We start from the raw sequence: 26944 nt of genomic DNA, 5'->3' as shown, positions 1-26944 counted from the left end.
AACATACAAAATAAATCTGGCAAAATCATCTGGAGCGAAACCTTTCATGGCCTTATGCCACGATATTAGCCATTAAGATTTCAAGTTATTGCAAAGATTATAAAAAAAAAGATCAGGGTAGCACTCAAATCCTTCTCAAAATAGAGGCTTTTTCGATATAGAAACTGATGGGCATGCAACCAATGACTGAATCGAAATGGCTTGTGTTTTGTAAATGTTGTTTTTTATCTTTTATTTCTCCCACTTTAGTTGTCTGATTGACTATCTAGCTTATTTCTGTTTAACCACAAACATTTCTTCTTCCCTATCTACCTATAGTCCTGCACATGTCACCCATGAGGCATCATCTTTGTTCCTCCTGATTGATGTTTTAGCTTTTTCTGTAAGCCCACGACCACTTGTGCTTCTTCATAAAAAACATAGTTTCCCTCCATGTCTGCCATTCCATACAAGAGACTTTCTGGTGCTATTCTGCTGATCTGGCAGGTAAGGTACAGACTCACTATCAGCATCAATTTAAAATTAGTGATCACATTTCTGCAAACCTCACCAGAAGCCACATATTGCCACACTGATATGCATCCCTGCATGAGTGATGGGTCAAAAGCTTGATTACATATTCCAGATCTATCTTTGCACCCTGCACTTTTTCCTAAGATCCTGTACAATAGCGTGATAGTGCTAAACCTCACTTTTAGTTTCCTTTGCTGCAGCAAACTATCACAAACCCTTTTGCTGATACATTTGGGACATTACAGGCATTGGCTTTTCAATATGCTTTGATCCTTTGCATTGATTCAAACTGGACGACACACAGTTAAATGAACATGTGCAATGTAGTTTTTCCAATTGAATCCCTACAGAGTAAATGTTTATTCTTATTGATATGTAGATTATCATCCCCCTAGAAATCATCAGCTTTAATAAATTACTCTTTTACTATATAAAGCTTATAAGTTTTTCCTAAAGTATTTACGGCGTTAATTCTGTTGTGTTTTTTGTTTGGTTCATCTATTTACATCTCCACACAATGTAAAACACAGCACCCTGACAAAGGATCCATCCCAAAATGCATTGCACCATAGAAGTATGCTTGTAATTACTTCTGTGTTTAAATGAAACAAATAATTGGAAAGCAGCATCCAAGGGCAGTTGGAGCTGTATATCACTAAAGACAGGCAAATCCTGACTTGTGCTTCAGTAGGTTTGCTTGTGATGTTTGGCTAGATAGATCATCCGGACTCAACACCGATCAAAAAATATTAGAAATTCATTGGATACAACACAAGTGTGCCGTTATTTTTCACATATGCTCGCATGTCGGTATGTCCAGAAATATAAAGTCTTCTAATTTGAACTTGTCAATGTAGTCAGTATTATTACCTAAACTCCTCATATATGTTTGAAAGCCATTACTGGTTCCTAGAGGTACGGAAACTAACTAATTTTGTTATCATATTTTGCCATGCTCATCTATAATCAACTTGATTTCCATTTAAATTTGAACCCTGGTGCAGTCTAGCATGTCAGTATGTCCCTAGAATAACCTGAAATATGAAATCTTCTATTTTGAACTTGTCAATGTAGTCCGTATTAATACCTAAACTCCTCACACATGTGTGCTTAAGTAACTTGAAAATAATATGTAAGGCCAATGTTAATACTAAATGTATGCACATAAATCAGATACATATACTGGATCTTCTGGCGTTCAGAGATTGAAAAATCTATACAGGAAAAGTCCATGGGAAACTGTAACTTCTCAGTTTCCCGGTAAATAAAAAAAGGTCTTGCTACCACTCAAGATTTTTGTAATGAAAGTGAGGAAACAAAATGTAAAGTCTCTAATACTAAAGTACAAAGTCCATAAATCCAGTAGGACTGTGAGCACAAACAACAACAAGCACTTGCAATGCATCGGTCTCGCCTTTGGGACCTTATATGTATTTAGCAATGCAGCATATTAGCCGGGGTGCTGAAACATCTACTGTTCTTTAATATGGAGGGAAAGTGAGCACCAAACTGCGTGACATTCCAGGTATGGGAACACATGAAGAGATATATTGCCTTTCAGCGGGAAATGGTATAGTCCAAAGCTCTGTTTTTAATATAGAATCAGGGCCTTCGGTGGTCATATCATTTAAAATACTAGATTTGAAAAAAATATTATTATTTACGTGTGCTCGTGGAAGACAATTTCTATGGAACAATCTTTGTGTGGGCAGAATGATATGAAGGAGGTAGGGAGTATGGGTGGCAGGCAGTGTGTGCAAAGCTGGGCACGGAAGCCCATCAGCGAGAGAATTAAAGGGCAGGGCCTGCTACTGGAAGAAATGAGGGAAACTGTATTGGTGCACTCCCATAGGAGGCATGGTGTGCCACATTGCAGCAGGCATAGAGCGGCAGGGGCTCTGCTGCAGGAAGCAGATAAGGTAGTGTGCACTAGTGATTTGGCGGCGCTTAGGGGCAGTGTTGTACAGAGGGATAGTGTGCCCTGCTGAAGTGTGCACATCCTGGCAGTCTCCCCCGCTGCAGAGGAATGCAGGGTACCTTACGGCAGGCGGACAGTGTGCCTTTCTGCAGGAGGCACAGATGGACAGTGTTCCCTTCAGATTCCAGGATCTGTCACAATGTCTTTAGATCCCTGAATGTGGGTAACATATGTTTGCAGCACAGGAGTCGTTGTGCCCATACTGCAGTGTGGGGAAAGCTTTTTAAGGGTCTCAGCACTCACCAGCCCTCCTTGCAGAGGGGTCGCTGCTAGGCTCTGCCATGGCTCCTCTGAGCCGGGCTGCAGTGGCAGCTAGACGCTGCCAGACCCCTGCTTTGCCCAGCGAAACAACTCCACAAACTCCCAGTAAACTATACCAGGGGCCTCAGACAAAGCCTCGGCCGCCGGGTGTGCGTGTCAATGTGATTTGGGCATAGCTGCCAAGGTTTCAGATTGCTATGTGTGACATTTTCATATTTTCAGTGTAATTATGAGGGGCATTTCAACGCCCATGAGTGACATTTTCTCGCGAGCAAAATCAAGCAATAAAGACAAGGTAAACCTATAGATATCAGAAATTACACCTATCTGAGCAACAAGAAACTCTAAGAAGAGTCACATCATAGTTCACTTGCTGTATTTGAAAAGGAAATAGGCTCATCAACAAAAATCATTAGGTGACTGAGCGGTCCGCCCTGGTCTGCTGCGCTGCCGCTACCTGCCCAGCCCTCCTCTAGGCACGATCACACCAGCTGCGGCCTGTCACACAGAGCTACACTACAGGCTCTGTGTTAGTCTAATACCTGATACCTGGCAGGGCTGTTAAATGAGACTGGAGTACTCAATATTTTTTGTTTATTCTAAAAAAAACTCTTTTTCTTATTTTTTTTTTTTTTTTAAACTATTATTGCTATAGTAGTGCCTGCCACTGAAAGGGGTTGATTTCTGTGTTGATGCATTCCTTGTGAAATGGCAGAATTCTGTCCCTCACCATGAAGTTAGCAGTAGCTGAAATGGGCTTAATTACCAACTAGCCCATGCTCATTTCTATGCTTTCAGTATGGTTGTGTGACATTTGAATACTTCTAATGTGACACTGTATTCCGGGCTGACCAAAGCGGTCACTTTAGCGTAATGTGATCAATTAAAGAAATTATTACTACTACTTGCACCATATTAGGGTCTATAAAAGACATAGAACCAGTGGCAATGCGCCAAGTTCTTATGCACCGGTACATAACATAAGCATTCCTTTTGCATGCTGGGACTTTTGAGCCCGTTATGTAACTTATAATGGGAAAAGTCTGAGGTGGGTTTTAAATGGTAACAACATTAGCAAAACACAATTGGCTCTAGAAAAAGGCAAGGTTAGTCAATGCTGTCAGACACATACAATCTGATGCAGGCTGCACAACCATGCCAGTAAACTAGATATTTCATAATACAACAGTAATGGTTAATTTTAAAAAGCATGCAGCTTGATGTCCGAGTTCTGCAGTTTAGTCCCTCTCCCCCACCAGCAATTATCGTGCCAGCTCCAGGCTTCTAGTCCCATTGAACATGTCTTATTTTGCTTCTGTTTGCAGGCTCCACGGCGATAGTTAAGAGCAAACAGAGAGGTGTGAAAAAGCACAGCGGCGGCTGAGGAGTATTTCAGTCTACCATGCAGGCACCAAGGGGTGTGTGTGCATGCTCTAAGGAGAGCTTGGAGCTCTCTGTCTCGTACCTAAAAGGGAAGTTAGTCCCTTGCACCAGGTGGAGGGGGGCTTCTGTCGGCTGGCAGATTCAAACTAACATTACTTCTGGACAATCTGAACCACGGGTAGATCTCCGCATCTTCTTCTTATAAGTGGCGCCAATTGAAATAATTGACCAACTCGCTAATTAAACAGCGTTAACGGCCTTTCATCGCATGCATGCACACATTTAATCCTATACAGAGCTTTCTTCCAGTACAAACTTTAGCCAGAACTGAAAGTGCACATCGAATATGGTTTTCGGGTGAGCACTGTTACCTGTTCTGTTGGTTGTCCTCGATCATCAGCCGAGACTAGTGCTGCTGCCATGATCATGCCCTCCAAATACTTTGCTTGAACAGTCACACGTCCTCCCATGGCCACTCTCTGACTGCTGGCGACTCTTACACTACCACTCGGTGTCTACCGGGTCACACTCAAGCTGCGGTGTCACTTGTGTGCATGGCAGAGATAAAGAAAACAATCACTCGTGCTGCTGCCTCAGCCCATCTGAAGTCAGAGAGGCTAAGGGTGACTTTCATAGGGGAGTTTACTGTTGGGTCTCACACCTTCGATACCCCTCCATTTTCCTTTCACTTAACTTAAACAGCTGCTCTCCACACATACTTCTAACCTTAAAGCTTTTAAGATTAGAAGTGTGTGTAGAGAGGCCGCTCTACGACGACCGATGCACCATCTGTATGCCAGCGCTCGTCCCCCATATGCATACAGTGGGGGTCAAGTGCCCTCTGCCATCCCTGCTCCTTGGCGTCCATCTGAAGGTCCCGTTTCCCCATCACTTTATCAAATTACAATCTTATCCAAAGATTACTTAAACAGCACACTGACTCACTTACTTTTTTTGTGAGTGGAGCAGCAATTCAATATCGCCGCCTCATGGCCGCAACGACACCCGCGGCGAAAGCCAGCCACCCGCGCATGATGATTCGACTCTCTCAGTCTGAGCAGTAAATGAGGGTTCCAGGGGCCGCTGGAGTCAGCGGAAGCCTGTGCCGCCATCATAGATACTGGCAAAAGCCAGGCTTCCATCCCGAATTACACTGTTACTGGTAGTCAATGTGCCTTAGTGCCCCTCGGGCCACAACAAGAGCCCCATAGATACCAATACAATGACTAGGCAGATGTGACTTTTAATTTCGAATTCGTATGGTCTTGGCCAAGCTTCTCATTCCAAATCAATACGTGTCCAGCACCCCTTGCCGTTCTCGGCGCTATCAGCTCTAACAACGAAGAGCTAGAGCACTAACTTCTCAATCCAGAATGTAATTGTCCTGGGCGCCATACTGCTGCGCGTAACAATTTTATTCTCGTTATAACTGCTCTGACGGATGAAGTCCCGGTGTAAAAAATGTCTAGCTAGATTTCAGTCTGCAAAATAATTTTCTACTGAGGATTTCATTAGCGTTATCCTTTTATTTAGTAAACTTAGTACGTTTTGTCATCTTTATAAGGTCACAGGTTTGAGAAAGGGATTGTACCTTCCTTCTGCTTGTCTCAATGATTTAGTGGAGCATGAATGCTTTTTGGAGGGGTCAGTTGGTACAAACAAGCATTTGAAGGCACGTACGGGGAGGGGGGCAGCAGGCGAGCGAGAAGGCACCAGACTGCGGGGGGGTGGCAAGAAGGCACGGGACTGTGGGAGGGGGGGGAGAAATTGCCTCGCGCGAAACGCAAAAATGAAACGAGCTTGCCTTTAAAAAAAAAAGATCCCCGAAAAACCAGAGCAGAGCCCCTGAACTGGGCGGTATTGCCTTAGCCGAGGTAGACAAGGGACAGGTGGCACGGCTCCACTCACTGACCCCGCCCACCAGAGAGGCACTCGTTCCTCTGCATCTTCCTGCTCGAGCCTTCGGATGGTCGCAAAGCAGAACAGGTGCTGTCTCTGCCAGGAAAGCAGCGGAAGAGTGCCCTAACGCTCCAGGGGAGGGGTGGGCAAGAAGTCGGGGACAAGAAAATAGTCAGTGCAGTAAAGGGGCTGATAGCCATGGAAGGACACAAATGACAACATGGCCATCATGGGGAGGGACTAGGAAGCTGAAAACCAATCAGAATGCAGAATTTAAGATGTAAGCCAATCCAAAAGATGGGCGGAGAGTGGGCGGAGCTTAAATGAAGCTTCCCTGCTATAGTACATACTGCATGTCTCAACGAGACAGCGCAAGCGCTGCCTAGGCGAGACCTACAAACTACCAAAAGATGCTTTAGATCAGGAGTTTCTTAGCAAGACGAAAAGCAAATCAAAACAAATTGGAAGCTTTTGTATCTCATACTAGCATCTCTATATACAGTTGAAAAAACCACCACATCTCATTTATCTCATGAGATATGTTGTCAGATTTTGACTGCTATGGTGGATATGGGCAACCCAATCTTTCATGGCTCAGTATGGCATCCATCCTGAGTAGGTATAATGTTGTACACCTGATGCATCCAGAATAATTATTAGTAAATGATAAATGCAGAATAGATACACAAGGAATGTATTGAGCTAAGGAAGTGTAACAGAAATAAAACAACATTACTCTGAGCAGCTAAGCCTGCTATTTCATCTAAAACAATTAGCACCCGTAGCATTCCCAATTTACTTATGGCCATAGTGATGTGTATGGTGCTTACACCTGAGTTCCTGACAAACTTTCAGCCCTTCTGATGACAGTAATGAGATGTTTAAGTAGATAATTGATTGATGCTTTCCAAAAGCCACTTAACAAGAAAATGAAACTAAAGAGGCTTATCTGTATTACTTTGCACAGGGTTCACATTATGTGCCAAAACTGGTAAGGCTTTTTGCTTAGTCATCTAAACTGAAAGTTAAATAAATAATTATTTTATCAAAAATGTTCCAAAGATGGTCATTTGTGAAATTACTATTATTTTGCTTACTTTAAGGATCGAATGCCCTGTGAAAATTGTAGTTTTGGAAAGCAGAGTAATGTCAGAAAATGAGATATATTATATGATTGGTTTATATATAGTGTATCTGTAGTTACTTCTTTGATAATATGGCAGTTGTTCCTTTTTGTCATTATTTCATAAACAATTCATTTGTTCACTTTTAATATACAAGGTTTGTATACTCAGCTTGTTGTTTTCAACAGTTGGGTTAGAATACCTGAGGTTGATGCATTTATTTTAGGTTCTTTCCTGTATAAGTAGGTCAGTTTCTCTTTCATTGTGATTAGTCTTGTTAACTCTGTAAGCCTATATTACAATCAAAATTTTAGTTCATGTTAATTGTATTATTGTCCGAATGACACTAGTGAGCTATATTAGAATGTACTATCACCAACAATCTATTTTCAGAATCTTTAAAGCTGCAATTGTGCATAGTTCTATCATTATGTAGGATGTTGATTCCAACAGACGGCTGATTCCGAAGTTTGCAAGGAAAATGTTTGAGAATGAAAATTTTACTTCCCCAGCTTTTCATCCATTTAATGCTATTATGGACACTAAGGGACAGATGTATGTAGACCCCGTTTTGCGATTTCCTATTTGCAAATCCTTGTGATTTGCAATTAGGAGATTGCAAAGCGGCATGCATGAAAGTGTGTTGAACACTTTCTGCGGTTCCTAGGGGATCGCAAACGACCTACTTCATGAAAATTAATGAGGTAGGTCACACTTTGTGACCCCCTTGGAATCGCAAAAATCACAGGAATGTTGGCCTGCTGAGATCAGCAGACCACCATGTCTGTGATTGTTTTTAAATAAAGCAATCTTTTTTTTTGTAAAGCAGCCGGTTTTCCTTAAAGGAAAATGGAATGCTTTACCAAAATAAAAATGAAAGGTTTTCCTTTAATTTTTTTAAGCATAGGCAGTGGGAAGGGGTCCCTTAGGGACTTCAAGTAGGTGGTAAGATGCAAATGTGTTGCAACTGCATTTCGGTCGCAAAACATTCATACGTATCGATGCAATTTGTTATTAGGAAGAGACGCTCTAAATACGCCCCTTCCTAATACCGAATCACAAACCCATTTTGCATTCACTAACAGGGTACAAAATAGGGTTTGTTACATCGGAAAAGCATTTTGTATGCTCGCAAACGGGCCCATTTGCAACCTCAAAAAGTTTGATACATCTGCCCCCAAAATAGTTAGTTGATAAAAGAAAAAATACACTTTTAAGGTGAAAAGGTGTACGTGCAACGTTATATATTGGAATACTGATATTTGCCAATACTAGAACCAAAATCACCTATTATACAGTGGTATTGAATGTGAACAACCGTGTTAAGCGAATGAACAATCTAACCATGTGCTGTTTTACATATCAGTTTTCGTGCACTTCACATAACAGTTACATGTATTTCAGACTTACTTTCTTGCCTTCCATAAGACTACCCTCAGTACTTGCAATCTTTCTTGCTTATAATCATTCATACTGCAGCTGTCCCTTTCTGGTTACACCATGGTGGTACTGAGTTTTGCATACAAATCAGTCTTACAGTACCTACTTTCTGTAGCCTCTTTGTTTGCACTGTGAGAACTTGTTTCTAACCATACCAGGCAAATACAAGCATATGAATGCAATAAGAAATCATTGTCATAGTATTATTTCATCAGACTTGCACCCCAAGCAACATAGGTGGTTGTCTTAATTCCAGCCGCGGCTGCTGCAGGTCAGAGTGGTGGGGACTGCTGGGGGAGAGGGGGATTTCAACTGAAGACCTCAAGAGAAAATTAAATAATTTTCTCTTGTGGTCATCTCCCGAAATCCCCCTCTGCTGGAACCGCCGCCCCACCACTCTTACCTGCAGCGGCTGCTTGATTCACGGCTTTGTTCATAGCAGCAGGTAACAGTGTTGGATGTTATTTACTGAGTAAAATTGCCCAATATAATGCAATGTAAACATCTATTCATCTTTGTAAACATCAGCATTCACACAACATTGTCTACCCGTATCCGCATCATCATATATGGAGTTTGCATTTTTCATTCTCATTGGAAATTGTGGAGTGAGCCTTTACATATTCTGGGTTGTAAGCTAGGGATGATCAAACTTAAACAATTTACATAATGTTATAACCTTGAGATATTTCGATTTATCTTTGACAATAGATCTGTAAATTGATATTAAATACTGATACATATAAATGCATAGGGTCCCTATAGTATTTAACATGTTAAAATGTAAATGTAGCTGCTTTTATGGTTTTTCATAAAGTGAAGACCAGCACAGTCACTTACATTTCTACTTCATAAAAGTTGCGATTTCTTAGGTTTGATCACATTTTATTTTACCATATACCCATAAAATGATGCATTGTAAGATTTAATTTACATCTGAGATATTTAATTGGTAATGCAATTTATTTTGATTTAGAATTTGGGAAATATGTTTTTACGCTCACTGAGTTTGTCTGCTGCCGTAATATTCAATGTTGTACACAGACAATGTTTAAATACATGTTTTTATTTTTTTTTAAAGTAAAAGTTGCAGTCTATACTGAAAAAAATGGAAACACCATGTAATCAAACTGCCTGTTGATCAATGAATGTCTTTCTGTTTATTTTGGATAATTCGCCAGACAATTCCTTTAATGATGGTAGGAGTAATGCTTTCTGTTGCAAGTCTTGTAGAGAGTCTGTGTTGATGTAATGCATGTCCGTTTTGTTCTTTATTAAGAATTTGCTCCATGTTCTTGACTTGACATTAATATTGATTATCATATAATTAATGCTGTCAAGAAATGTTTCTCTGGTATTTGTTCACGTGTAGTAAACTGAGATACAGTTTATTACCACAAGTTTTTCATTTTAAAAAGCGCATAAACATATATTTAAAATATTTTTCAGGATTGCAAAATTAAGTTATAGAAGTAAATTACTGAATCCCCTCAGATAATTACATTTGTTTATTCAAATAATACGCATAGCTTATAGAGGACAAAACGTAGAATTGTAAAAATGCAATTTAACTGAATTATGCAGTTAATTTCCATGTTTAACCATCATTAAATTATACTTGTCTTCATTTTGTGTGTGTGTTTGCTTGTGTGATTGTTGTTTTGCACTTTTGAGTTACATGTTTTATGATCTATTAAAAGGTACTTTTTGTGGAATCATATTTGAAACAAGCCTTTTTTCCCCTAGGAGCACATATAAAACTATTTTGTGACAGTTAAATACTTTCTTATTTTTATAGCCAGTTAATCAAGAAATTAAGCAAATAGTCTGCATTCTTGATGTAGTTTAAGATAAATTCAATTTAAGATAAAACCTTGTTTAATTTAATTGATCTTGTATATAACTGATGCTACTAACCTTTGTTTTCCTTTTTCTAAAGTACATTGCTGAATATTGTACTATACCCATTTTTTAGATTATAAAATCCGAACTAAATATCATGAGTATACTCTGTTTCCGCTGTTCATTTTAGAATGTTGACACTTCCTTTCATTTTTATTTTTACTACACCCTGATTTTAAGAATGCCTGCTATTTCCCAACAACATAATGTGTACCACAGGTTCAATTCACACAAATTTACCTTGGATGAAACAAATACAATAGTAATTTCTATTCATCCATGTTAATTAAATATAGCGTGACAAAATATAATACATCTTACAAATGTAATTGTCAAAAACAGCAATTTCAACTGTGCAGATACATAGATATTGTGCTATTTGATTTTCTTCTTGCCTTACCACATGAGTGATTTTGCCTCTTACAAATTTCACATCATTCTCTATTTCTCAGAGGTTTATGGCATAAAGATGTGCACAAACATATGACAAATTTAAAATGGGATAAGCAATTTTTACTTCAGTGTCATCTAGTGTCTAGTGTCCAGTGTAAAATTATTTTCATACTTTCTGTTAGTTATTCTTCACTTGTTATGTCTAAGTTCGCCATCTGTAGCTAGAACAATTGGTGTTATCTGCCAACTGGTTTTAACAGCTGTTTGGAGTTTGAGCAGATTTGAAAACAAAGAAATATGACTGATTTAAAATGAAGTACTTTGCTTTTTCTCTTGCTATTTACATACCTATAGTCTTACCACTATTTCACTAAGAATAAGAAAACAAATACTGGTAAACTGAATTTCACATTAATGTTGAAATTAAATAAACAGTTATTAAATCTTGTTGCGTTAGAAGTCAAATTAAGGAAAATCTAGGATTTATTGGATATATTTTAACACACATTTTTCCTGGCCAGGATGTTACAGAAAATAATGTAATTTATTTAAAGATTCTGTACTGTAACGGTTATGTGTCCCTAGCATTTTTTAGACCTCTCCTCAGTCCCCCAAGATAGAGGATATGGGTACCTACTTAGTAGTTGTAGTTTAAAATATTTGTCTTGTGTTTAATAATGTAATACTTTCTGAAGGTCCTTTGGAAAGTGCCTTACAAAGTAAAGTATATACTTGCATAACTCACTATATTTTCTAATGGTTATGCTGCTATTTAACAACCCCTCTTAAACCATCCACCTAATTATATAATAATCTCCAGTCTATTTTTATATATGTATATATATATATATATATATATATATATATATATATATATATATATATATATATATATATATATATAATATTGATTTATTCTGTTCATGCAAAAAATAGGCAACAGTAATTGAAATGTTTCCAGGCTCTCTGCTTATGTGGCTTAGATATTTAATGGTAGTGTGTATATGTTTCATTGCTGCTAGAATGTATGGGACAGAACCAGGAACTACCTATAATTTTTATTTAGATCTGTATTTAATTCAGAAGCATTTGTCATAAACTAAAATGCTATTTTTCACAAAAGATCTTTAGTATGCGCTGGCCAGTTTACTTTAAAATTAAACAGTATGCCCAAGCTACTCATGTACACTAAAAAGGTGTGAAATCATTGATATACAGAACATAATTGCAGTTGCTGAATAATGCAGAATTTAGTTTGTTAAATTATTTATTTTTGCTTGAACAGTATAGCGTTGGCTTTATTCAATAATTGTTTCTGTTCTGAGTAAAAAATCAAATCCTAAATAATTTTTTGTTATGGATTAGAAGCAACTTGATTATTGTAGAAATGTGAAAACATTACTACAAACCCAAGCACACAGTATTATCATCCATTAATTTAAGCAAAGCAATGTAATGCACAAGACAGTATACAGTTGTTGTATTTTAATTTTCTTTCTTCCGTTGGTCCAGCCAACACGTGTTTCGTCGCCCGGGAGTAACCCACGACTTCCTCAGGGCTAATTGGCATTTAAGGTGAGCGGTCAACCTTTGGACTGGTTATACTTCCAACCCGGCCAAGAAGGCAGGGTAAAAGATTAGTCGGCCATACTGGGTGCCGGTGAGAGACTCAGAAACATGTCTGACTATGAATAGTGTGTACCTTCCATTACTCTGATGCGAAAATAATTCGGACCTACTTTACAGCTACACTAATGGATATCGCATTTAACTGAAGAGACCCCAATTATACGTCAACTAAGAATCTTTTACCCTGCCTTCTTTGCTTAAATTAATGGATGATAATACTGTGTGCTCAGGTTTGTAGTAATATTTGTGTGATCCCCTTGGGTCGTGAGTTTTGAGGGGTGGATGACTCCTCTTCCCTTGAGCAACAACAGATAGGTACACTAAGTAACTTTAGACCGGAATCAGTGAGCATCACGACCACACCCGGTCATCTCATCCTGCATAGTTATTACAAATGTGAAAACATGTTGTGGCCACCAAAATAAACTGCGCACTAAGTGTGACTTCTCCAATACGGCATTTTAGGATAAAAGAACTAATGAGTTTTCATTTATGAGACGGCGTTCTTGGGAGTGTGGTGAGCCACACTTGTTTTTAGCCATCAGCATTCAAAATATAATAATATAACATAAAAAATGGTAATTGATATTTCAGAGGCACTTAGTGATCAAAATGTGGTAAAGACAACTTTGGAAATAAACAGCAAAACAGAACTATTCAGTACATGTAAATGCACATTTTTCAGTGGTAATAAGAGTCCACAACTCATCATTCTGCTCCCTTTATTAATAGACTGTATTAGCCAATGCTGACATATAATTAGAAGGAAGCTAACATTCTTTTCCCAACAGTTTATACTTTAACAAAGCAAGTATTATGTTATTTTACTGGATATTCATTATAGCACAATGTGCATCTTGTTAGTTGACCAAAAGCATCGGCATTTGTTGACTATGCTAAGTAGAAGATATATTGATCAATCCTTTCATAGAAAATATTGGCCAATATAGAATATGGCATTAATAAAGAGCCATTCAACCGAATTGGAAATAATTATATTTTCAAGGAAATTACAATCAATAGATATTCAAATAGATGCTGAAGAGAGTCATTTAAGTGGGGGAGTTTGCCACAGCCCTAATAATTTCAGTACCTTTGTTTAATTGCCCTTACGTTTTGTTAAGGGGTCGTATTCTGTTGCACCCCGCTATTTCCTTTATTCCCTTTATTCACACAATCATTTGTATTTTATTATCATTTGCTTTATCTCTTTGCTCCTCGACTGACTGAATTTCGATTTCCTTTTGTGAATGCCCCCTGCTCTTTGTACTTTTCTGAAGGGATATTTCAAGAGTGGTATTGTGCACTGAAGAGCACAATTAAATAGATGACCAACAAGGTAATTAAGAAAAGGAAATGAGAGGGGAACTTAAAAGGAGACAAAATGAGGCTAAAATACCAAGATGTCACAGTAACTTATAAAACTGATACTTAATTATGTCTCTGGTGTGACATGAAGCAAACAAAAATGTCCTACATAAGCATGTTACACATATTTTATTTTAGAAAATATGTTTGAAATCATTCCCAATGTCTAACTGCTTAAAGCAAATGATGAGAATTGAGCCTTATTTGGGTTTAGAGCGAGGTGCAGCATTTGCTTTTCAGGTGCAAAATATTTATTATAGGAGATCATTAGTGAGTGTTTATTGCTGTGTCTTATTTCTTTACATTTCCATCTTACCTCCTAAAAATTAGCGTTTACTTTTATTGAAACCAGAGGGTTTGTATGAATATACCAGTATGTCAAAAAAGGATTTATCACACTTCCACATTAATGGCATGCTTTTATATTTGTTTTATGATTAGCTTTCTGATTTCATTCAATTATGTTTTCCAAATCCATGTTAGATTGGCAGTTTAACATTTTAACATATATGTCTGTATCAGAACTGTGAGGTACCGAAGGAACTAAACATGTCTAGCTAACTTAAAAATAAATTCTTTATATTCAATTTAAATTCACAGCATAGAAGTGGTGATTAATGAATGGAATGTATTCTTCCCATCTCAGATGTCATCTGTTTATGAAGATTATGCCTGAACGTGCACTTGTATTTTTTCTTGCTTGATTTGCATGGCCAGTTTATACATTCTTTGCATGTCTGCTGTGTGCCATGTGCTACCCGTTTCATTGCCACCCACTTTTGAGTCAGGGCATTTGACATGTCATTGGTTTTCAAAGCCTATCATCTGCGGCGAGAGGAAACAGATTGGTTTGACAAGCCCAGGGATTCCCGCTTGGACAATGGACATGGCCTTGACAGAAAGCTATCGGAAAGACTAGCCCAATCACGATCAATTCATCATCAACAAGAACAAGTAAGACATATTTCTGTTAATGTATAAAGAAAATTTGATATTTTTCTTGTAACAGAAGCTCAACACCTGCTTTTATTCATTCTGTTGCATGGGAAGGTGAGGCCAGAAGCACTGGGCCTCAGGATGGTGAGGGGTCCATTGCAACCCCTGGAAGGCAGTTTTTAGAAAACACAGTAGGGCAAAGAGTGACCAGCTCCTTCCTTATACTTGAGCCATTGGATCAATTGCTATATGACTGTGGTAAGAGTATTAAAACACCACCATAAGATCGATAGGTTGACAAAGGTCATGCAGAGTAAATTATAAGTTCTTGCAGATGGTTCCAAAGAGCTGCGCCTAATCAGTTTGACAGAACTACCAATTAATATTTAAATAATCCACATATAGCTCTATTGTCCGTAAACACAAAAATCTAAATTGAAAAAGTAATGGATGTGGCACTCAAGCACCAGAGTAAGAGGACTTGAATGAAATTAACCCAGGATAATCACGTTTGTTTGGGTAACTTGGACTATCAAAGACCCAGGTTTGGCATTGGTGAAAGAATGTAGATGCTGCTTTAGAGGTCGACAGCATTTCATCCACGTTTCCCACTATTGCACATCAGGAGAGATCCGTTTGAGGCACGAGTTGGAATCAAAATAATTTCCTTTGAATTTACGTGGCAAATCATCCTGTTAAACAGTTAATATAAAAATACATTTCATTCTCCGTGTAATACTTGACTATTATGTTAGATTAATAATGCTTTGTACCCACATTAAATTATTTTTAGGAGTGCAAATTTAAAAATCGATCAACTAAGCTAATTATAAAATGCACTATTATTAAACCAAAATGCATAAAACAAGTGAAAGCTGTTGAACAAGTAAAATATTTTTTTTAGATTTGATCTTAGAATTTAAGAAAAGTCTCGATTTTCATATTTTGAAATGTCAGTAAATACTTCCGAAACGGCTGGGCACTTTTGAAAGAATCCTAATGTATTCAGTTTAAAATCCACCTGTGCACTTGTGTTAAATTAACGCTAAGGACGGCATATTTATTACCTGGTTATTTTTACCAAACATGATGGCCATGAGACAAGCAGTTAAGCGTGCATCTCATACATGGCATCTTTAGCAAAATTAAATGAACGAAAAGCATAAAATACCAATTTACCATTTTCTAGGAAACCTACATCAACCAGTTAATTTAAAGTGCAAAACAAAAAAGGCTTTTCTTTGCTTGCATAGGAACAACTGTTGAAATCAAGTAATTGGGACCCATTCATAAAGGTATATATGTTTATGACAAAAAATACTGTCATTTTTCTCTGTCGGAAACTCACAGAAGGATTCTTGGCAGGCCCAAATGGATTTCCCACAGTGATTTTCTCCTCCGTGGTTGCGAATAAATCCACAATAGTAAATCCAAAACAAGGGGTGGGAAGGAAGCGTTACATGGTTTGCACATTTGTGAACCCCACGAGCATTCACATTTGTGAGAATTCACAAACACCATTCTGACCACTTAACACCCAAGACAATGACTGACTACCTCCTCCCAGGATGGGAAGGGGAACGAATCGCACCCAGATTTGGTGGGGAATTAGCGAAAGGGATTTGTCTGTGCGAAAAAATATTTCCATGCAGAGAAAGAAAATTGCATTTGCACAGCGGATTGTATTCCTTCTGTGCTTAAATCTTTGCCATATGGATTCCAACAGGGGGAAATGGAACCTGTGGGAAAGTCACGTCATTTATAGTAGTATGCCTAGAAATCTGTGTCGGGTGAAGTTTTCCATATGCACTGTTGGGAATGTTTGTAAAGTGAAAAATAAAGGTGACTACCTTCAGGAGCAGATATTAATACCTGCGTTCATATTAATCTCTACATGCATATTAATCTCTGCATGCAGTTTTGCCTCTTTTTCCTTGGATGGAACCCATTCTCTTTATACCTGTAATGTAGGTAGTACATAGTTTATAGTAGAAAAGCAAGGCTGCTATCGTACACTCCAGTTTTTCAAAGACATAAGATGCTTTATAGGGCGTCCTTTACCTGCAGAGATATGCTTTATGATGAACAGTCCCAGTCTACTATCCTCCTTAAGTGCCACCCACCAAGGCTCTGTTTGATGCTGAGAAATGGTCAGGGCATGAATTGATTTGTGGTAGTCCAGACGGGTAGGTAAAACCAGCTAATCCTCGTCGGTGAGAAGAGGAACACCTTTCTTGACTCACAGCAACATACCAATTCCTAAAATCGGACACGAGTAAATCTAGCCACAGGAAAAATGCACCTAGCTTGGTATTAGCCAAAATCAGTGAAGTGCCTGCCATGATTTCCTGGAGCATCTGTTGTTAGCAAAGGGTATTGGATTATGTTAAACTGCTAATATCTAAGACAGTACACCATGTCACAGATATTGAATACACCATGTCACAGATCTTGATTACAAAAACTCATTTTTTATTTGTATTTTACTTTTTCTGAAAAGACTAATTACCTGCTAGATACATAACTGAACCACTGACCTTAGCTAAACTATATAGAAAATAATGTCTTTCCTTCATATTTTTGTGTTTGTCCCACCCAGAATTGTTTCAGTCTCACAGTTTGATGCGTTGTATTCTTCCACTGTATACTTAAGAGGACTCTTTTTTCCTTTTCATTGAACACTTCATGGGAGTGTATGTGTTTCCTTGCTCTCTTCCTGACCATGATAGACTCCTCAGCCTTCACCTGCATGCTCTTTTCACCCCCCAAGCTCTCCACGTTTCCCCCCCCCCCTCTTTTCATTCTTTCTCCGTACCCCTATGCTCCCTGCCACATTTCAAAATGCTGGGCTGCTAGCCTATTTTTCATGCCTTTTGTGTGCTTGGTTTTCAACATTTGATTTTACTGTTTTAACAAGGCCATGTGCCATGTTAAAATGGTAAAATAAAATAGCTTCCATGCATCCTAATTCACACATGACCATGCTTCATGATGCATGCACCCCTACCTGTGACAAGGTAAGCATATACATCCGCAGCTTAATTGGAATCGGTTTGCCTTAATATCAGTCGCAGCTCCTAGTGGGAGTGCTACAGGCGGTGGTGCGGAGCAGGGGAGGGGCTGGGTGGGGGTAGTAAACAATTGTGTTGCAGCGTACGCAATGTAATTCGTTTTATTTATTTATTAATGTACTTAACTCCGGTCGGCCATATGCTGGAGTTTACAACCCTCCACCTTGCCCCTGCCCCTCCCCCGCCCTGCCCCACTGTCTTGCAGCACTCCCACTAGGAGGCACGACTGCTTAATATTACATTGCCATAACTATAGCTAACCAAAAAAAGGCGTTATTATCCTATTTCACTGATGTATAAGGAGACAAATGTAATTTAAACATAGATGTACATATTTTGTTTCATCTGAATGAAAATTTGGTAACTTGGAAACATTTTGAAAAATATTATTCCTTTTTGTTTTATTGCATATGGTATATGTAACGTGGCAAATGTACATTTGCCCCCAAAAATCTTGTCTATCTATTGGTTTACTATTTTTGGCCTGGACTGAGAATATTTATATATGTTTTCCCTTCAGCATATTACTTCGATTTGCGGAACACATTTTCATAAGGTTTGGACTCTCTTTAACATCACTATTGATCTCTGCACAGATACGCACCTTCACTGTCCATGGAAGAAGAAGCAGCAGAGCTAGTTACTAGAGAAGCACGTGCACTAGGAGGCGCTACAAGAGACTGGCACCTGGCACAGCACCTGTTCCATCGGCTCTTAGAGCAACGTGGCACCAGGACTCGGTGTACTAGGGTGCTGTACCACGGATCGCTACTAGAAGTCTCTGGAGCATGGCTCCGCCGCTGGGTATACAAGGGTGCAATGCCATAGTTTGTTCTGTTACTAAAGATATCTATAGACCCTTTTATTTCTTTTTCTCAAAGTATCAGTTTCAAAGAATTGACGAGTTCAATAGACCTTTGTGAGACAGGGTTTCACAATTTTAGCAGAAACTGCGAGTCACCTGTGCGTGCCTTCACTTGACATCCATAACGAGATAAAAGAAGCCATGTTCATGACAGGCACTTGCATGTCAGGCAAGGCAAAGTTTAAATCCTAGAGATGGTTGTAGAGTTATTCTCTTGCCCAGCGATATTCCCTGTGATGGACATGTTGCAGATAATGCAAAGGACATCGTTTGGAATAAATTCTAAATGGGATATACTGCTGAAGACTCCTCGATCTTATATAAGAGCAGACATGACAGGACACCATCACAAGAAGAGTTGCCATTTGACTGTTTCACAAGACAGTGTTTCCAGTCCCAAGCTATTACTCCTGCATTCTTGGACTTGTGTTGCGTGCCCCAGGGTCTGTGTTAGCACAGTCGGGCGAGCGGGATAACTGGAAGCTTTACTGTTCCTCATCATGCACTGACGTGTGCACTCCTGTGTTCTTTATTGATAACAGTGATGAGTCCGCACATGGCTGAGAGCAAGTGCAACATCCAAGACGGGGAGTTGGAACTTTCCCATTAACAACATCACAGTACTACCAACACTTAGATTGGAACCATCATTTCAAATACTACATGTTAGAGAGAGAGAGATCATGGAGAAAAAAAACGATTTCACTTTTCAAAGTCCTTTTATTGTTCGGTTGGTTTGCGGGTGGGTCCTCAAGGTGTATCTTCTGATGGCAGAGAACGTTGAAGCTGTTGGAGGCTGGCCAATGATGCCGCCATCGCAATCTGGGAACTAGTGGGACCCACTGGGGGCCTGCTAGGAGAGTTGGTTAGTATGATGATTGGAGTAAACAAAGAGGTAAGTAGTGAGTCTCTATGGGCTTATGTCACAACTGCTTGCTGCACAGCCTGGTTTGAAATATTTAGAAAATGGACAAGACATTTTGTGTGCTGTTGGTACTTCCTTGTGCAGCCGTCATCATAATACCTTTCATTTGTCTGACATAACAGGGTTGAGGTTAAAATCCGGGTTTGAACTTCCCACCTTCCTGGCAGGTGTACAGAAGTACTGGGTTACCTACATTGAAAGATGGACTCTTATCTTGGGATAAGTTCCCTCATTTGTGCTCCCGCTATTTTTGCAATAGGGGATGTTTTTGGTGTAGTTTGTGGTGTGTTTCAATAGTCATAAAAACCTGTGTACGGCCAACTCTATGTGGTCGCTGTGCATTTCTGAAATTCGTATCACTTTTTAGAGTGTTCTCATAAATCCCTCTAATCCATTTGTCTGGAGCCATCTGGGTGTAACTTTCCTGTGTTTTACAACTAGGGACAAGATGTATGTGGAGATCTCTTGCCCTTAGAAGGTTGACCCATTGTCAATTTTGACTTCCAGAGGAATGCATTGAGTGGGAAACATTTTCCCGAGTTTTGGTATTCCTCCCTCAGCTGACCCTGATCAAATCTTTTCTACATTGGGATACTTATCTTAGTCATCGACAACAGTAAGAAGCTGTTGGCTTCTTGAGAGTGGCAAAGTCTGCATTCGACTGAATCTGTGGTGGCAAAGAGGCAGATTCAGAGATGACTGGCAGGAACTGGTCAGGCTGCCCCACTGCTTGGCAGGATAAACAGTCATCTGCTATCCTCACCATGTAGGCCTCTAGATCCGGGAAGCAGATCTCTTTTCTAAGTCTCATCTTTGTTTTGACGACTTCTTGGTGCATGTGGTGGACGGCCTACATGAGCCTGCGTGGTGTAAGTTGAAGCTGGATGATGATGTGGTTCCCTGATAGTATCAGGTTGTTCTTGACCAGCAATAATTTGCTGTAGGCATTGTACATTGCTTGGATCGGACTCCTGGTTTCAGGTGTCCAGCTTACTTGTTCCTTCATTGTTTACCACCAGTTGTTAGATTCGATGGCTCATTGTATTAATTGAAAACACTCATATTCTTGGCAAGCCTGGCTTATTTCCTTTGCTGTGAGGGGTCTGAGACAAGAACCATTGACTACAAGTGGGACATATTCTTAATTTTCTTGGACCATAACTTGTTCCACCATGATCGCAGCTAGGTCACAGCGGTATAGGTAGTCAGCAAAGTTTTCATGTCCAGGTCAATCTACAGCCTCAAATGAGAATTCTTTGAGCTGTAGGATCATTTTTTTTAATCCGAGGGGCAGTTTGGATTTGTACCCTGGGAACAGTAGTACTAGAGGCTGGAGATCACTACATACTCAAAACACATTCCCTAATAGATTCAAACTAAAATGTCTGCAGCCCTACAGTATAACAATGGCCTCCTCTTAATTTTGAGAAAATCTCTGTTCAGCGTCCATGAGTGCCAGACTGGCATAGGCGATGGCACGGACTATAGTTGTTTTAGACGTCACCGGAAGGATATCAAACGTCTCATCTTTGTTTTGACGACTTCTTGGTGCATGTGGTGGACAGCCTACATGAGCCTGCGTGGTGTAAGTTGAAGCTGGATGATATGTGGTTCCCTCATAGTATCAGGTTGTTCTTAACCAGCAATAATTTGCTGTAGGCATTGTACATTGCTTGGATTGGACTCCTGGTTTCAGGTGTCCAGCTTACTTGTTCCTTCATTGTTTACCACCAGTTGTTAGATTCAATGGCTCATCGTATTAGTTGAAAACACTCATCTTCTTGGCAAGCCTGGCTTATTTCCTTTGCTGTGAGGGGTCTGAGACAAGAACAAATGACTACAAGTGGGACATATTCTTAATTTTCTTGGACCATAACTTGTTCCACCATGATCGCAGCTAGGTCACAGCGGTATAGGTAGTCAGCAAAGTTTTCATGTCCAGGTCAATCTACAGCCTCAAATGAGTATTCTTTGAGCTGTAGGATCAATTCTTTTTATCTGAGGGGCAGTTTGGATTTGTACCCTGGGAACAGTACTACTAGAGGCTGGTGATCACTACATACTCAAAACACATTCCCTAAGAGATTCAAACTAAAATGTCTGCAGCCCTACAGTATCACAATGGCCTCCTATTCATTTTGAGAATATCTCTGTTCAGCGTCCATGAGTGCCAGACTGGCATAGGCGATGGCACGGACTATAGTTGTTTTAGACGTCACCGGAAGGATATCAAAAGGGACTCAACAGTACCATACAGGTAGTTGCCATCTTGTTTATGTGTGGCAGAAATGAGAGCTTGTAGTTGAAGACAATACAAAGATTGATGGCCTAATCTACTGTGATGTATGTGATCGGTAAAGAAATAGATAACCATTATTTACCGTGGACTGATGTTTTTTTTGTTTAGTAACATGCAGACCTTTTTTCAACATGTCACGATTCATTACTTTAATATATGATGATTTTTAATGTCAAGTATGCAAGCCAATTTCTTTGATATCACAGAAAAGAAACAAATGAAAAAGAATATGTGCACAAAAACTAGAATGACAAATAAGTTTCACAAGGCATTCTACATATCTGTTTCAAGTCTTGCAACGCATATAACAACAATACAGTGTGAACATTCAACACCAAGTGGTTTCACACGCTCTCAAAATATATAGGGACGTTCAGCCAGTGACTCACATTCCCAGCATAAGTCTTATTCTCGGATAATGAATTCTAAAAAGGAAAACAACGTTTTTGGCGGCTTTTTGGTGTCCATGGGGTTTGGTCCACAAACGTGGGAGAGAGACGCTGGGAGAAAGCCTTACCCTTTCTTCTCTCCCAGCAGCGGTAAAACATGAAAAGAAAGCAAGGAGAAAGTAATAGAGGCCGCAATCACGGAAGGTTCCAACACTCACCAAGGCACAAAGACACTCCGGAAGCCTGAAGATCCGTGCTGGAAAAAACTCCTACAATTTACTGATTACAGATTCTGCAGATCATCCAGAACAAGAAGGATGGACTAGCACACCTGATCGCTTTCCCAAAGGATTTTTTGAGCCCCAATGAAGATCTTGCCAGAATGCAGTCCCCTCAGAGATTGAAGCACGTTGCCACTTCATAGGAGTACTTGGGTGCCTCATATCAGACAAGGTACTTAACCCAAGGATTCCTTTAAAGAGTGCTGTGGCACCATCTCTAAGGGTTTCAAGGTTTATATATGGATGCTTGTCAGACCTCATGAAGAAAAGTGTCCGTAGTCAAAATGGAGACGAGTACATGCAGAGGTACGCATGATCAGGAAAAGCCCATTCTATGGTCACTCTATGAATTCTACTGATGGAAGTTAGATCATTACATGAAATTAGATGCGGTGTTAGCGGTCACATTGAGGCAACATTATATGTTGCTCCCCTGTCTGGCCACCTCCTCCTGTATTGCTTTGGTGTATGTTATGGGAGTGTCTGCTTAGATCAGCAAAGTATCTGTACTTGGGACTAAGGACCTAACTGGTGTTATTTTATGCACTTCTTACTTGTGAAATTCTGAGTCACACTGAGCATGCCATGGTTATAAAAAGATTCAGATAATTATTCCTCATCACCTCGTTGCTGAAGTTCTCAAAACATGAACCTGCTGTTTTGAACGTGAGAACTGCAGTGCGGGTTTCTTGAGGGAATAGAGGAATTTCACAATTTATGTATATCAGATTTAAATAGAACCTTTAGCTTTTAAAAAATAAGAATGAATATGTCAGACACTTAGAATTCTTTCAATAAAAGCCTATTCAAATGCCTACATTGGGTACATATTCAGGTTGTAGGAAGTAACGTTGATTAGGCTGTAATTTGCATCCAAGTCAATTAAACATGTCCTGCTCTTGATAACATTTGTAAACATTTTTGAGCCATATCATGACATCATATGAGGGTAAGGGTCCTATCAGATAATACTATGTATAGTGGTATGCTGCTTGTCATTAAGTCATTAACTATATTTTCAAGCTTGGTGCACAAAGGACTTTTGTTTTCCAACACAATACAGCATGTCAATAATTCTTAAAAATTCACCTTTGGCTCAAACTGTTAACACTGCAGCGGGACTTTAATGTCTGGTATAGCCCACTACGGTTGGCTATAAGGCCACATTACACCATTGGAAAGTTGAAAGCTCCATTGAATACAATGAAGTTGCCCAGGGCTAATAATAGCTGCTATAGGCCTTTTGCTTCAACATTCCAATATTTGACTCCAGGTTTCTCCCTTTTTAATTTAAAGCATTCTAGCTTCATGGGTGGAATGTTCTAGTAACAGCTCCGGCTTTTTACAACCAGTATAGCCCCAATCAGTCATCCATAAAGCGATATTTCTTTGTTGTATCACAAAAGACATTATCAGCTTCCTAGCTGTGATTGATAAAGGAATAGCTCAAAATAACCTAAAGTTAACTTACACCAAAACTGAGATCCCTTTAGTGGGTTACGACCCACCAGACTGACCTGACAGTGTATGATCTTTAGCTGTGAAACAGGCTTATTTACTCTTTTTATGTCTCTTACCCCACAGATCGACAATGTGTCTAACATTGACTTATTTGTTGGTGATATTCCCGTCTCACATTTTCAATAAGGTTCAGCCAGTGCATGACCTCGCAGGGTCGGACAGCCCTATAGGCAATCAGGCAGAACCAGATTGGCTGGTCTGACAGGTCAATGTGTTGGACAGTTTTTTGCTGTTTGTGGGTCTGTTTTATGGTCTGAGGGGCCAATTTTTACTGTTAATTTTCCCTGATATCAAAGCAATCATTGCCTGCAGCCATCTGAAAGCCATGTCGTTGTCTACACCTTGCAAAACCGATTCAATTTGGAAATATGGGCCACAATTTACTAAATGGGGCCACTTTTATTTCAGTACCTGGGCCTATTTTCTGTCCCAGTCTGATCCTCCGTCTTAGTTATATGCAATATTTATCTGTGACTTTTTGCAGCAGCACTTAACTGTCTCCAGAGCGCATCAGCCAGGGTTGTTTTGCCCCTTTACCATGGTGACTATATCACAGCTGATCCTTCTTTCTTGCATTGACTGCAAGTGCAAGAAAGCAAAAGACACACCAATAATGGACGGAATGCAGAACAAATCAAAGCATTCAGCCCCAGTCAAGAGATGTGGGTTAAATCCATCATTCTTTTGCTCAGCATGCCACCCCAGTTTAGACCTGGCCATATGCAAATCAGTTTTGACTCTGTGCCTCATGGGAACTGTCCAGCCCAAACCGTCAAGCCAGTTCCTCCCTGGACCGGAAACAAGCATCCTAGGACCGGTTTCGGGGTTTCACCCCTTATAAGCCAGGACAGCTTGAATCCAGTAGCACGGTGAGCCCGGGATCCACGTCTGGGCATACCCGATGTACTTGGGGCGAGAAAGCAAAAGACACACAATTGAAGGGCGGAATGCAGAACAAATCAAAACATTCAACCCCCAGTCAAGAGATCTCGGTTAAATCCATCATTCTTTTTCTCATCATGCCACCCTAGTTTACACCTGGCCATATGCAAATCATTCTTGACCATGTGCCTCATTGGAACAGTCCACCCTGAACTGCCGAACCCCGAAACCGGACCTTGGATGCTTGTGTCCGGTCTAAGGAGGACCTGGTTTAGCAGTTCGGGCTGGACTGTTCCCATTGGGCGCAGGGTCAAGACTCATTTGCTTATGGCTGGGTCCAAACTGGAATGGCAAGGGGAGCAAAAAAAAGGATGGATTGAGGCCCAGATCTCTGTACTGGTGTGAATTTATGACATTGTTCTGCATTATGTCCATCAATTGTTCTTTTTGCATTTGACTGCAAGTGCAGAAGCTGGTGGTATCCAACATTATTTGCATTGTTTCACAGGACAGTGAACAGACGCATACCTCCTTTTCCCAGCTAAAAGTTCCACTGTTATCAGTGTCATCTATCATTTTTAATTGCCAGGGACATCTTAAGGATTTTGGGGCCTTTGTGCCAAACCCAATTTGGAGCCCTCTGCTTGCAACAACAACATTTCGTTTACATTTTCAGCTCAGTCACGACCTTGGCACCCATGGTGGGATCACTGACAACTTTCTTCCTTGGTCAGCCTACCTCTGGGCACAGCCCTGCAGCAAGCAGTTTCTTTCTTGATGGGCAGCACCAGTGAAGCAGAAAGACTCTAGAGGCATGAATAAGCCAGCTCCATATGGTGCAGCGAACTGATATCTCATCTTTGGGGCCTGTACACATAGGGAGGTGCTTTTTGAATTTGTCTGACTATGTATTAACATCGAGTGAATTTCGAGTCCTTAATAAAGGGCTAGGATATGTCCCTACCCCACGACATGATCCCTTTAAATGTAGGATGGAATTTTTCGAAACTATGAGAAAAATTAAATTGAAAAAGTTTTTCGCAAATAGAGTATCAGAACCACAGCCTATTTTTTCAACAAATTTACGACGTCCATCTCAGTTCTGTCCCCCTAGCTCGGTGGTGGGTCCAGAAGTTACAGTGTTTGAACAAAGGGTATTGGAAGAGATCTCCAAATTGGAACAACTTGATCAGCAGGGGCGTTTTTTTAACAATATGAGCCATGAGGATTGGGAGGCAGTGAAGACTCTTCAGAATAATGCTGAAATAACCATAAAGAGTGCCGATAAGGGCGGGGCCATAGTGGTTATGAACCCTTCAGATTATGATCATGAAGTGTTGAGACTGCTAGTTGAGCGGAAAAATTATCATCCTCTCCCTAGAGATCCTGTACATGAGTTACAGGATCTGATTACCAAGATGGTGGCGGAAGCAAGGAGTAAGAACTGGATTACGAGTAAAGAGGCAGAGTTTCTAGTTAATAAAAAACCCAGAACACCAGCCTTCTATATACTCCCGAAGGTACATAAAGTACAACGGCCGCCCCCGGGACGCCCAATAGTTTCGGGTATTTCGTCTATTCTCGAGCCACTTTCTCAATTTGGAGACTTTTTCTGAAGAGAATCAGTCCTGAGACAACAATCATATGTACAGGATACGACAGATATCCTGAATATTTTGAATGATTTGGAATTTGACTCTTCGCAACAGTTCTTGCTCACTATTGACATTGAGTCACTTTATACTAGTATCCCACAGGAGGCCATGCTGGTGGCAGCAGCAAGGGCCCTGGGAGAACAGGAATGGTTTTATGACACGCCCCAGTCATTTGTGCTCCAGTGTATTGAGCTTGCCCTCACACGCAATTATTTCTGATATAAGAATGA

General features: G+C 39.9%; 1 protein-coding gene across 5 annotated transcripts in view; it reads left to right on the top strand.

Annotated features, from left to right (window-relative positions):
* The window catches only part of PCLO (piccolo presynaptic cytomatrix protein), a 1384288-nt gene that overhangs the window by 787932 nt on the left and 569412 nt on the right, over positions 1 to 26944 (top strand). For 3 of the 5 annotated variants that reach the window (XM_085652899.1, XM_085652898.1, XM_085652896.1), the window contains exons 8-9: positions 9780 to 9797; positions 14708 to 14844. In XM_085652899.1, coding sequence (XP_085509025.1) covers positions 9780 to 9797; positions 14708 to 14844 — 155 coding nt within the window. The remainder of the gene's footprint in view (positions 1 to 9779; positions 9798 to 14707; positions 14845 to 26944) is intronic. The other 2 variants (XM_085652900.1, XM_085652897.1) reach the window with 1 other exon arrangement.

This window comes from Triturus cristatus, chromosome 4_1 (assembly GCF_964204655.1).
Source record: "Triturus cristatus chromosome 4_1, aTriCri1.1, whole genome shotgun sequence".
NCBI lineage: Eukaryota > Metazoa > Chordata > Amphibia > Caudata > Salamandridae > Triturus > Triturus cristatus.
Note: the sequence above shows the minus strand (reverse complement) of the source record. Positions and strands in the feature narration are given on the sequence as shown.